The sequence below is a fragment of the Emydura macquarii genome, unplaced genomic scaffold (assembly GCF_026122565.2).
Source record: "Emydura macquarii macquarii isolate MOO-44397 ecotype Brisbane River unplaced genomic scaffold, CSIRO-AGI_Emac_v2 contig_318, whole genome shotgun sequence".
In the NCBI taxonomy this organism is placed as follows: domain Eukaryota; kingdom Metazoa; phylum Chordata; order Testudines; family Chelidae; genus Emydura; species Emydura macquarii.
Genome location: NW_027130455.1, coordinates 9,012,483 through 9,026,190, shown reverse-complemented (window position 1 = coordinate 9,026,190; position 13,708 = coordinate 9,012,483). Strand labels below are relative to the sequence as shown.

The 13,708-nt window shown below is 43.3% G+C and overlaps 1 protein-coding gene across 3 annotated transcripts in view; it reads left to right on the top strand.

Moving 5' to 3' along the window:
• FAT3 (FAT atypical cadherin 3) overlaps positions 1-13,708 on the top strand; it is a 532,268-nt gene that overhangs the window by 509,261 nt on the left and 9,299 nt on the right. For 2 of the 3 annotated variants that reach the window (XM_067568392.1, XM_067568383.1), the window contains exons 23-26: positions 630-783; positions 2,026-2,681; positions 4,795-4,908; positions 13,472-13,531. In XM_067568392.1, the coding sequence (XP_067424493.1) occupies positions 630-783; positions 2,026-2,681; positions 4,795-4,908; positions 13,472-13,531 (984 nt within the window). The remainder of the gene's footprint in view (positions 1-629; positions 784-2,025; positions 2,682-4,794; positions 4,909-13,471; positions 13,532-13,708) is intronic. The other variant, XM_067568394.1, reaches the window with a different exon arrangement.

Below are 13,708 nucleotides of genomic sequence, written 5' to 3'. Positions count from 1 at the left end.
TATCATGTTTATTATTAATTTGCTGTAATACGATTGTCTATTTTAGTGACGAAACCAGTGAACTCTAGTGAACCATCCTTGTAAATGGCTCAATTGAAAAAGGTTTCTAAGGCTCTAGACACATTTATTTATTCTGCGCAGAAGCCCTGAGATGTGTGGGCTGCTGCTATTTATGAGCAAGGTCTTTCTTTTAAAAAAGTTAGAAATGCTGCAATGATTTAGAATCTCTTTTAAAAGGCTTTCTCAAAGGACAGTTGCTGATATCTGAAAGTTAAGGTTAAGTTACGGACTGTAACTACTTCTTTGGTGGTGTCATCTGTTGGGATTGAACCCAGGACTCTAGATGTAAAAATACTTAGCTATACTCCTAGAACAAAAAGATCACCTCCATCAGGGCACAGGCAGTTGCAGATGTATAGTTTCTTATAAGGTCTGACCACTAGGAGAGACAAACTTTCACACTGCTATTAATGTGGGTCACACACACATGCCAAGATTCATATGCAACACCCCACCCCAAGTGACTCTGTTTCCATTTACCAGACAGCTACTAATGTAATCAGATTGCATTTTGTGTTGACAATTGTATTTATAGGCACCTGTTGTTGCTTTTGTTTTTATTTTCCCAGGCTATCAGTGTAGTTGCCTTTCTCAATTCACAGGAAGAAATTGTGAATCGGAGATCACAGCCTGCTTTCCAAATCCGTGTCGGAATGGAGGGTCATGTGACCCGATAGGCAATGCCTTCATCTGCAGTTGCAAAAGTGGATTGACAGGAGTAACGTAAGTGAGCAACCAGTGAGAAATGTCATCTTTGAATCATTTTAATAAGGTGTGGGGGGGTGTTGCAGAGGGCATCTTGTACCCCAAAGCCTCCAGTTACCTAATAAAGTATAACCGAATCACCTGGCTTACCAAGAGGCCATATTAATATGATCCAAGAAATCCTTGAGGCCAAGGTTTTCAGAAGTGAGTACTGAAAGCTAGCTTCTCACATTTTTATGTAGAGTTGGGTTTTCAGTGGAATGTGGGCACCTAACTCCTATAGGCTCCTGTGAAAATCCCATTAAGGCAGTGGAAGCTGCTGTGTGCTCATCAGCTTTGAAAATTGGGTCACTTATTTAGGCACCTAAGTCTTAACTTAGAAGCCTAACTCAGTGCATCCATTTTTAAAAAATCTTGTCCTCAGGCAAATATCCATTGCAGAAATGGAAAAGTTCCCAACCAGCCCCTCAATTTGCTGCCCATCTTAGCTATCTCCTCTCCTGCTATAATTTCTCCAGCTTCACTGCTTCCCAATTCCCCTCTGTTTTTAAGATTCCAGTTCTCATTTCTTCTGCTTTATCTAAATTTTGCTAATTCTATCTCCAGTCCTAAATAATTTTGTATACTGCCCATCACCCACTCTTTTTCCATATTAGTATACTTTTGATATCTCCTTTCCCCCTATTCTCTTCCATTTCCATTCCCTTTCTCTTCCCAAACCATCTATATTAAATATTATAGAATTTAATAGCCAGTGCTAACCTTTTGATAGTTTATTTCAACTATTCTGTGGAACTGAACAGCAGGATATAATTTCGTATTGAATCTCATGGAATGGTCCAAAACACCTATAGAAAAGTTAGCATTTTTTATTACAGTCTATGAGCCTGATTCACTCCAGTTTTATACCGGTTTCACTCCACTGATTTCAGTGGAGTTGCACCAGCATAAAACTTGGGAGTCATGCAATGATGAATCAGTCCTAAAAGCCTTTTCCTGAAGAGCAGGATTAATCAGTTCTTTTCTCCTATATGTTTTCTTGTCATTGACCTAAAAAGCAGCAGAACTTGTTTCCATCTTTAGAAGATTTTAAATGTTGTAACATTTAATAATAATATGGATAATAATATGATAATTTGCCAAGCACTGGCAGAGTGCAAAACACAATTGCTGCCTGTACAACCTAATAAATAATTGTAAGCGATGTTTTTTGCTAAGGTTTCTCCTGCGACATCTGTATCTATGTCTTGTTCTCTTAAGGTGCGAAGATGATGTCAATGAATGCGAAAGAGAGGAATGTGAAAATGGTGGCTCCTGCGTCAACATATTTGGCTCGTTTCTATGTAACTGCACTCCTGGATATGTGGGGCAGTATTGTGGACTCAGGCCTGTTGTGGTGCCCAACATACAAGCTGGACATTCCTACGTTGGCAAAGAAGAGCTAATAGGAATAGCAGTTGTCCTTTTTGTCATCTTCGTGTTGATCGTCTTGTTTATAGTTTTCCGCAAGAAAGTATTCAGGAAAAATTACTCACGCAACAATATCACCCTCGTCCAGGACCCGGCGACTGCTGCTCTGCTCAATAAGAGCAACGGGATCCAGTTCAAGAACATAAGGAACAGTGGGGACGGTCGCAATATCTATCAAGAGGTAGGGCCACCACAAGTCCCTGTGAGGCCCATGGCCTACACCCCATGCTTCCAAAGTGACTCACGGAACAATTTAGACAAGATAGTAGATGGACTTGGAGTTGAACATCAGGAGATGACAACGTTTCATCCAGAGTCTCCTCGGATACTAACAACCAGGCGGGGTGTGGTGGTGTGCAGTGTGGCTCCCAATCTGCCAGCGGTGTCTCCCTGTCGATCTGACTGTGACTCCATCAGGAAGAGTACCTGGGACGCTGATCCTGAAAGTGAGTATGATGTGTGGTGTTACTTTCCCTTTCTGACATGTTATAACACATGTTATAACAGCTCTTGTCAGAGTACAGCAGTTATATTAGCTCAAGGGTGGCAGAGTGAACCAGCATGTGCTGTATGCTTAACACTGTGTAAGTTGGACGGGGAACACTTAATGAACCTTGTTGACAGCAGCTAAGACTAATGTACTCACAATTGTTACATTTCACAGAGACAGTGATTCAGTTTAGTTCTGAAAGGATGTAATTAGGATGAGATTAGGTATACAAGTGCTCTATTTAGATACATCAAAATATGACTAACCACCTACTTTTTATATTAGTTCAGAAAGTGTATTTAGGAAGACTGCTCTGAGGACTCCTCTCACGTGATGCAGTGCAAGTGTATTTCTATTGAAAAGGAAAATTTCAGGCCAGGTTTCCTGACTGTGAGCTCTCTTAGCTTGGGCAATCAGTCTTGCTAGGGGTATTTAGAAATAGACTAGACAAAGCACTTAAAAATTAATGCAAGGAAATGAATTAATAAGTACTTTCTCTCTCTAATATTTATTATGCTCATCGGAAGAGTGTAGGTTGCTCTTATAACCACATTTTCGATCCATTACTTTCTCATCTCTGCTAAATGTTAAAATCTCATACAATCTGTTATCTTCATATTTAAACCATTTGTGCTCAGAGCTTTTCTTCCCTTTTCACTGATAACAAAGCACATCTTCAAATTCTATCCAGTCTATCCAGACATGGGGACATGATATATGTTATCACATCAGGACTTAGTGGTTTCCAAGGGCCATAAATTAGGCCATATGTCCCTCTGCCTTTATCGCAAGGCAATGCTTGGTAAGACTCTTTGTATCAGGGCATGGGTCCTCAAAAATTTCGTTTTTTTGCTTATCTTTTTTTTTCTTAGTAATCTCATGCCTCTTTTATTCTCTTGCTTTTTGACACCCCTTGTTGTCTAGATTAAACTAAAACTTCCAAATGAAGGAGTCCATACTACAATCTCTACTTTAATATGGGAAATTTCATTCTGGAAATTATTAATTGAGAGCAAAGGGACAAGTTCAGAACTATCTTACACTTGTGTTGTAACACTTTTTACTTCAATTGGATGGTGTAGATGAGGTCAGAATTTTGGCCCAATATAGTTCTAGCATTGCGAAGTACAAGAATAACCTTTATTTACTGGGGATGTAATTCTCAAACTTTCTGATACTGTTTTAATTTTTGAGTTGCCTCTTACATTGCAGACAACAGTATGTGCCAGATATAGGTATGTTTTTCTTACCTATAAACATGGTTCATTGATCGAAAGAAGATTACAGACCTAAATATCCTTATTACAGAATGTAATTGTGCTGCGTCTTATAATGGCTGGAAAGATAGTTGTTTGAGTCTCTATATTTGTCTGTGCTTAATTACATGTCTTATGTGGTGTGTTTTTACCTTTATGTGGAGGAGAGAGGATATATATCATAGATGGCAGTTAAATTAAATACCTTTCGGAACTGTTCAGATTTAGGAGAAATTGTCAAGTGCTTGAAGATCCTGGGAGGAAAGGCACTGAAAGTGCAAAGTATAATCACTGCTACTATTCACCAATGGCAGAGCAAGTAGAGTCTAATTCAGAGCCCACTGAAGTCAACAGAAAGACTCACGTTAACTTCAGTGGGCTTTGGAGCTGGCCCTGAATGAAATTCTGCCCCTTGATAGTGAACAGTAAATATCAGTGTGTCTATGATCTAATATATAAGATGTTTATAACACCATTTCAAATAATAATTTTAATTGTTACTGATCCCACACAGCATTCAAATGGGAAAATTTAAAACAGCTGTTGTTTTATTGCCTATACTGTCATTAGCCATTTCAAACTTGTTTTCTATTGGTCAAGTGTTTCAAAGGCATAATTCAAATCTCTTGCTTGACTGTCCTCTTGACCAATAGATTAGGTCATTTACTACAGTTGACATAAATTATTTTATTCCATCCTAAGCAAGATGGAACTACTTGTTTGCAACATTTAACTCACTCTGCAGTGGTATAAGTAGACATATGTGCATATTTACACAGTACCGCTTTGTTTTATGTTTTGCTATCAATGAAGGTAAAGAGGTTGATGACGCTGAAGAGGTGACCTGTTTCGCAGGAAGTAATAAAGGCAGCAACTCTGAAGTTCAGTCCCTCAACTCCTTCCAGTCAGACTCAGGTGATGATAATGGTAAGAAAGACTACAGCACTATTATATTGGGGACAAGTGGGCAGTGAAGGTTGCCACCACTTTTAGTTGTTTCCATGTCTTGTAAACCCAGCCACAGCCATTATAGAGAGAGGGTTGGAATCTGGAAGAAAATCTAGTGCAGTCTGAGAACAGGACTGGGAGCACAGCTCCTGGGTTCTAATCCTGTCTTTATGAGTCTTTTTTCAATTAAAGGCAAGATCATTAAAATTTTGGTGCCCTGAACTGTCATATGGGGGACCCAGCTTTACAATGAACCCAAAGGTCCAGGGCACAAGGAGGGTAATGGACCTGGATATAGAATTTCTACCACTCAAAAGCAGCAGCATCTTTCAGCCCTGGAGCAATATGTTTTTTCCTGTCTCATGAGTCAGTTCAAAGGGAAATCATATAAGGTTTGCAAAGTCTCATTTAGGATTCCCAACAAAAAACTCCACTACCATTCAGTGGAGTCTTTAGGGACTGTCATCCTAGTAATCACAGCTGGGTGAATAATCAATACCATTACATCCCAGCTCAGAGAAAGTTAGTTGCTTGCTCTCATGCCTTTGATTATTACCTTGGTTGTTGATGTAGAGTTACAATAGAACCTCAGAATTACGATCATCATCAGAGTTACGAACTGACCAGTCAACCACACACTCCATTTGGAATCGGAATTACACAATCAGGCAGCAGCAGAGACCAAAAATAGAAAAGCAAATACACTGCAGTATTATGTTAAATGTAAAATACTAAAAAAGCAAAGAGAAAGTTTAAAAAAAACCCAAAAAGGTAAGGAAACTGTTTCCGTGCTTCTTTCATTTAATTTAGGATGGCTAAAAGCAGCATTTTTCTTCTGTATAGTAAAGTTTCACAGCTTTATTACGTCAATGTTCAGTCGTAAACTTTCAAAAGAACAACCATAACATTTTTGTTCAGAGTTACGAACATTTCAGAGTTCCAAACAACCTCCATTCCCGAGGTGTTCGGAACTCTGAGGTTCTACTGTGTAGATGGGGTGAATATAAGGTGCCTAAAATTAAGCAGCCAATCAAACCTCTATTCATAAGGGCTGCATATGTTGAGCAGTGGTCTGAAAAAAGGCTAGATGCTCCTACCATGAAAGGACGGTGCACATAGTAGATGCCTTATTCAGATACATCAGCAACGTTTTCACAAAGAAATTGTTCTTAGAATCCTGAACAATCAATTAATGAATCATTCGGCAATTTAGTTCCCCAGTCATCTTGTGCAGCTCTTCCTTAAGTACTCTTAAATATTACAAAAAAGCACTTAAAAAGTGAAATGCACTCACAGCCACTTTTGATTAAGCTGTGGCCTTTTTTCTACAAACAGCACAGCAATTATTTTTGTTGAGCTTGTGAGTGCTTTTCCTGGGGGAAAAACTGTCTCGTCATCAGATCACACACGTTCTTCTTCAAGTGATGGTGCTATTATATTCCATTGAGGGTTATGCATGCACACCATGTGCCCAAAGACAGAGAATTTGAAAGCAGTGGCCGTTGGTTTGCACACGTGTCATGGCTTACCTTGTGCTTCCAACCCAGGGGATAAAGGGTAGGGTGGACTGACCATCTCTCCAGTTTCTTCTCATTGCTGCATGGTCCAGGTGGGAAACTTTAGTGTCTACAGCTTCAGCTTCCTTCTAAAAAATAAGAATCATCTAGTTTATAAATAGTTTAACAGTTCTAATAGTTTTTAATAGTTATCATAGTTTTTACTTTTTAGCATTAGATTAGTCCCCTGGGTGACCTCCCCCACCCATACCATTTGGGTGCGGGACTATGCCCAGGATTTCAGGCTTCAAACTCCGTGCTTCCTGCTTGTGATTCTTCTCAGTCAGTGATGACCACCAGCACTGCCTGTACTGCCTGGGGGAAGCTCACATTGCAGCGAGGTGCAATATCTGCCGTTTGTTCCCCAGCCATACCCGAGAAGGGCAGGAACTTCGTCTCCACAAATACCTCATGGAGAAGGCCATGAGACCCAGTTGGACCCAGTCCTGGGAACCCCCAGTTCCCACCCTTACATCTATCCCACAGACCCTATGGTGCAGTCTTCTCTGGAAGCTAGGAAGCACTCTGATAAGCATGAGACTAAGTCTTCCGCTAAGTCCATTTGAAAGAAGTTGGACTCAGCTGTAAGCAAGCCTACAAGCTTGGCCCAAGAGGACTGAGTACATCCTAAATCTCAGAGGGATAACAAGAAAGTCCATAAGCCTTGGGCTCCATTGGTACCAGACCGTGTTCCATTGGTATTGTCATCACCGGCTCCTCCCAAACCTCAGGATCCATCAGCACGGACGAAGTCTGATCTCTGCCCTCCTCACCGGGTCCGATGGCCCAGACAAGCAGAACCCTGCTCACAGCGGGAAGAGCTGAATCTGTTGCCACCGTCCAGGACATTTTTGCTTCCCTGGGTCCAGAATCCCCTCCTCCATTGGGCCCCTCCACTTCCAGGGAGATAATATCACCTCCAAAAGAATTGCTTGCTGGAAGGAGCTTATCACCCGGCCCATACACAGAATATATCTCCCTTCCAATGGCACTGACAGTACTGTCACTGGATCTAGAATCAGCTTTCCCTTCATCAGGAGATTCTGAGTCGTCTGGTGAACCACCCTTCCCTTACCCTACATATCGTCCACCATCCAAAAGACCCGTGCAGGTTTGGGACCAACTTCTGCCTCATCTACCTTGGAGGTGCTTGTACTTGAGACCATGGAGGCCTCTGCAACCACATCTTGACCCCCTCCTACTGGCTGTACTGCAGGCTTTGAGACCAGTACTCTCTGCAGGGTCGAGCCGATCTGTCAGAGTCACCACTTGCCTCCTCTCCAGTGGGACACTCAGACCTGCCCCTGAGTCTGACAGAGGAAAAGGAAACATTAGGCTTCAGATCCAGATGTTCTGATGGAATGAGAAAGACTGCCATCATCATCCCTGGATGAAATGGTGACTTGACTTCTACATCCCCTTCCCCACTCTCCAGAGCCTTCTCCACAGAGTTGTTGGAGAGCTTCAGTTTCCCCTCAAGGAGATCCAAGACTCCCAGCACAAATTCTTGGACAACCTACATGCTTCCAGACCCAATAGAATAGCTCTTCCCATTAATGAAGAGCCAGGTTCAGCACACCCTGCTGCCTGTGCTGATACCTCAGAGGGGCGGCGAAGCATTATTACATGCCTGCCAACAGTGAGAAATTGTTTTCTCACCCTGCTCCCAATTCACTGGTGGTCCATGCCGCTTCTGAAAGGGTTAAACAGCAAGATCCCAAGTGTACTCCTGCTGACAAAAAGAGCAAATGCCTGGATCTGCTGGCAAGAATGATCTTATTCTCATCATCCAGCCTCCTGTTCCAGATAGCCAGTTACCAGGTGCTACTGCCTAAGTACGATTTCCTGAACTATCCCACGTTTGTGGAGTTTACTTACAACCTTCCACAACAGGACAAAGCTCGTTTTCCACATCTGATAGATGAAAGCAAACGGATAGCCAGAGCTGCCTTCCAATCTGCAGTCGATGCTGCTGATACCTCCTCTAGACCTATGGCTACTGCCATTGTCATGTGCACAGAGTGTCGTGGCTCCATGCGTCAAGGTTCCCTAGGGAGGTCCAGGATACCATTGAGGGCCTCCCCTTTGATGAATCACACCTCTTCAACCAGAAGAGTCCCTTCATACCCTGAAGGATTCCAGGGTTACCCTCTGCTCACTGGGGACATCTGTAAAGCAGCACTGTGGGGCTCCATTCACACATTTGTAAGACATTATGCCCTGGTGCGGGACTCTTCTGCTGCTGCCTCCTTTGGGTCAGCGGTACGTCACTCCGCCCTACCAGCTACATCCTCACATCCTGCTATGTAGGTACTGCTTGTCAGTCACCCACCGTGCAATAAAATAGGGTCCGTCACTCGAAGAAGACGAAGATGAAGAGGTTACTTACCGGTAACTGGAGGGTCTTCAAGATATGTGTTCCCTCTCTGTATTCCACTACCTACCCTTCATCCCCTCTGCTCTGGATCTTATCTGATTTGTGCTAGAGAAGCAACTGGAGAGGTGGTTGGTCCAGCCCACCCTTTATCCCCTCTGGTGAAGGCATGAGGTGAGCCAGGGTGCATGCATGGACCAACGGACACTGCTTTCAAATTCTCTGGCTCTGGGTACATATCCATAATCCACAGAAGAATACATATAGACACCACACATCCCAAAGAATCTCCAGTTAGTGGTATTACCCTCCTCTTATTCACTTGACTCACAGTCTTTTCAGTCAGTTGGCATCATTACACCTATGCCTTAAAAATAGACATTTCAGACATTTTGGCCTTTTTTGTGGCACTCATGCCCATAGTGTCAGAGCATCTCCCACATAGGAATGAATCTGTCCTTTCTGCTCCCTTGTAAAAGGTATTATTCCTACTTTTCAGAGGAGGAAACTGAGGGACAGGAAGATTAAACATCACCAATAAAGCCTGGCATAGCCTGGAACAAATCTGTTAATCTATGATCTCCTGAGTCTCAGCACAATAGTTTAACAAAAATCACCCTTCCTCGTTGCATTTTAAAACATCCAGAGTTTTCAAACCCAAAAGTATTAACACAGTAAAAAGCTTAGAATATGTGTTCTTGGTGATAAAAAGTAAACCGTCCCAATCATATCTTTTACCAGTGTTCGGTTGAAGTTCTCTTCTTGGATCAATACCCCATGTGGAATGAGTACAGAGTATATAATTGATCCCTGCACCATGGAATGAGGGGAGAATTTTACTCATTCTTTTACCGACAGGGTGGCAATTTGGCTGTCTGTTTAATTCATAGGTTACAAAAAAGGCTGACTGTAGTTGGACAGTAGCTATCAAACAAGTGACTGTTTTTGCTTTTTCTTTATAGCTGAATAAATTGAACACATTCAGATTTTCTTGTCCAATTGATTATTTTTTTCTCCCCTCTCAAAATAGGCAAAAGAAAAAAATGCAAATGTTTAAATTTAAAACAGAGAAAAGCAAAGACTCAGTTTCCTTGCAGTTTAAGGCCAAGTTTCCATGCAGTTCATGACCAAATTTTCAAAACTATCTCATCCTACATTATTTGATGCACTTCTGTAATTTACCTTTTACGCCAACCAAATTCTAACGAATGTAAGTGCAGGCTTTTCAGGTACCTGATCCTTTAAGTCAAAGGCAAAACTCCGACTGGGAGTTGGATTGGACCCTTTGTATCTGCACAAACTTTGTGGAAGCAGTATTTAAAATATGTCCCTTAAAGATAAGAATTCTAGTTCAGTATCTAATGTTATCGAGGTTCAGAGAGCTTCAGAGAGAATAGAAAGGCCTTTTAAGTCATCCAAGTCATCCCGCAGAAGTCAGTGCAGGGTAGCGTGCAGAGACGACTTATACCTCCTGATAGTGGGGGGCATAACGTAAAGAGGGGGTCATGTAATCAACCCACGTGTCGACTCTGGGAGGAATCTTCAAGCACCATCACTCTGGGCCAGGGTAGCCAATCTCACCAGCTCCTGTGGGGCTGGGACCACAGGAGCAGGGAGCACGTGCCTGTGGGCCAGCTCCAGCCCGGGGAGACTCACAGCAATACAGTGTCTCCACAGAGCTCCGGAGCCCTCACCGACACCTCAGCGGGGAAGGGGCAGGGTGCAGGAAATGCCCCTAACTCGGGCTGAGCAGAGCCCAGGGAATTTGCTCCCGGCCCCTTCCCTAGTGACCCTCCACCCTGCACCCAATCCAGGGCCTCTGCACTCTTCCCAGCACAGTTACGTGCGGGGGGCCTCTGTCCTCTCACTGTACCTCCCCCCCGGTATGTTTCTGGCTCACTCAGCCCTGTCCCTGGTAGCTGTTCCCAGGCAGAGAGTGGATGGGGTGGGACCATGCTGCTTCTTACGCTGGGTGAGGGTAGCCGCTCAGGGTCACTGCCTCTATGCCTGCAAGAGCCCAGCTGGGAAGGTGGCGGCAGCCTGCCACCTCCGTTCCCCACCCAGGCCTTGCTGCTGGAGCCGAGGGACTAGTGAACTGGAGCCCCCCCTCATCCTCCGCACATTTCTGGCTCGCTCTGCTCCTGCCCCAGGGTGGAGGGAGCGGGGCACCGCCTCCCCAGCCAGGCTGTCACTGTTCAGAGGCAGTGACCCTGAGTGGAGCCAGCCGGTGTGAGAACTGGCTCCGTACCACCCCCTCTGTGCCCTGTCCAGGCCCAGCTGCCTGGGAGAGAGGAGCTGAGTGAGCCAGAAATGTGTCGGGATTGGAGGGACAGCAGAAGGACAGAACTATCCTTTCCCCCCATGTCCCCACTGGCAGGCCATGCAAGAGCTCAGCGCTTGCAGAAATCGGGAGAGCCCTGTGACCCTGCGTTTCCCCCCCACACACACTCCCCGACGCATCCGCTCTGGTAGCGTGTTCTGTTTTTTGTGATTTTTCAGTTTTTTATTGTGTACGTTTACTGTGATTAGTTTTTTTAAGGTGACTTTTACTCGCTTTGAATGTGCTTAAATTGCTTGTCTCGGTTTCTCGTGCTCAGAGTAATTAGCATTAATTTTTCATGATCAAAAAGGCAAAGGGTGCCTTAAAATTCCTTATTAACCTTAACGGGGAAAAATGCCTACTCTCAGCACAAGGGTTTTGAGAGTTCAAGTTACTGTTTCCTGTGAGAAGGAATTTTGAGTGGATGGGTTGAAGCAAACTTAAATGGACACTGTCAGGTTACTATTGTATTGGGGCCTCGGGTGGGTGAGTTGGTTGAGAGACCATTCTCTGAGACTCTTAGTTTTCTCCAGGAAAGCTGACCCTGTTCATGGATACTAACCGCTGTCATATTGAATCAGCCAGAGGGATTCCCTCCGGAACAGCATGAGGAGACTGAGTGCAAGTAGTCCCAGTCCCTGCTGCCTCTTGTGACTGGTCTCAAAGCCAGTGGGGAAGGGTAACTCCTTGCACTGCCATTACCATGCTCAGCTGACCCTGGTTTTTAACCTTTTGTTTTCAACTCTTTCTCGTCTCACAGATGCTTCACACTAGATCACATTCCCTTCAGGTTTTGCCTTTTTTCCATTTGCCGGGCACTTGCATTAGCAGAGGGATGGAAAACATTTTTTAAGTCTCCAACTTCTGTGTGCCGAATTTTGCGCTAGTCGGCACTGCTAGGGTAAGCAGTGACTCTGTGTCTGCCACTGGGGAATCCTGCTGGCCAGGCATTGAGGAACACTTCACTGCATCTCTGGAAGGGCACCCCCAGTAAGAGGTGCTCCCTTTACCCTCTTTCCCCAGTAAAGCAGCAGCTGACCATATGATGGACGGTTTTTTATCCCTGTCTTTTGCGTATGATGCATTCATAGACATGGGACTCCCTTGTTTATACGATTATAATCAGTATCACTGGTGGCATCTAGAAGGTCAACACAGCTCAAGGATATGGTTTATTTGACTCCCTCTGCTAAATGTCTGTCTATAAGGCATGGCCTTAATACCATTAGAAGAGAGGCTATTTCTGGCCCAGCAAGGGGGGTTCGTTCCCAGGAGCATTCAGTTGGCTCATGGCACGAAGGACCTAATCCAGCACCAATTTAATAGAAGTCTTTCCACTGACATCCATTAAATTTGGGCTTTGAATTAAGCCTCAAGTGCAGTGTTATAGTCCCTCAGCAGGAGAGGAATGGGCTATTAATTAATCAATGCTGCACATTCAGAAAGTTCCTATGAGAGCTTGTTCTCAGAAATTGTCAAGTCCTGTTTTGCCAAACTATGAGATCTGGAGAAGATTCAGATAAGCATCTGAAGTTGGGGTAGCTCATCCAAAACCCAGAACTTTTTGGAGTCCACTCATTGCTACTGTCAAGATGTCTACATCGTACAATGCTGTTTTGTCCTGTATTTAACCATCATTGGTCTCAATTAATTACTGGTAAAACACGTATTTGGAACTCACAGGACATTCATTATGGCATTGTATTTAATGCAAGTCAAAATTTGGGCTGAAACTACTTGACAGTGTCCTAATTATAGCAGCACTGCTTAATGTCCCTGAGGTACTATTCTGTATGACACACACTGTAAATAAGTAAAATATCTCTATTAGGTAATAGATTAAATTGACGGCTTAACCCCATTTCAGATCTGTGTGATTGCTTCAAAGATAATGATTTCTTGGAACACCCGGCACTGTCTCTGGAGGCCTTCAAGCAAGAATTAATTAGAGATTAGTGTCAGGTAGACAAGATACTACTTTGGTTAATTGAATCAGCTGGACAGTCCTGTTTGAATTTATGAGTCAAGATTCATCATTGCATGCGCGTTTTTGGAAGTGCTGCTTTGGAATTTATCGCCATTTGCTTTTTCATTTGAAAAATATACAGGATTATCTGAAATGAAATGTGTTGCAAACCACTGCATAATTCATGAATTGTTTGGCTGCCTTTTTCATGCCAGTTCTGTCTGTTTGAGAAATTTTAATGTGGTAACATATAATGTGTGTTTTTAAATACTAACCTAAAGCTGTCCTTCCCCTCCCTTTATTTTCTGCTTTCCCTTTCCTACAAGCTTCCATAGTGACTGTCATACATCTTGTCAACAATGTAGTTGACACTATAGAAAATGAAGGTATTTAATTTTTTCTTTATTATTCTGCAAGCATTGCCTCCTGTATTCTTTGTTGAAACCCTACAGCAGAACCTCACTAATCTACACTGGCTGGCAAACCCTTTCCAGATGACAGTTTTGCAAGGTCACAAACAAATACAGTAAAATAAGTTAGGATGCTGCATCACCAAATGTACA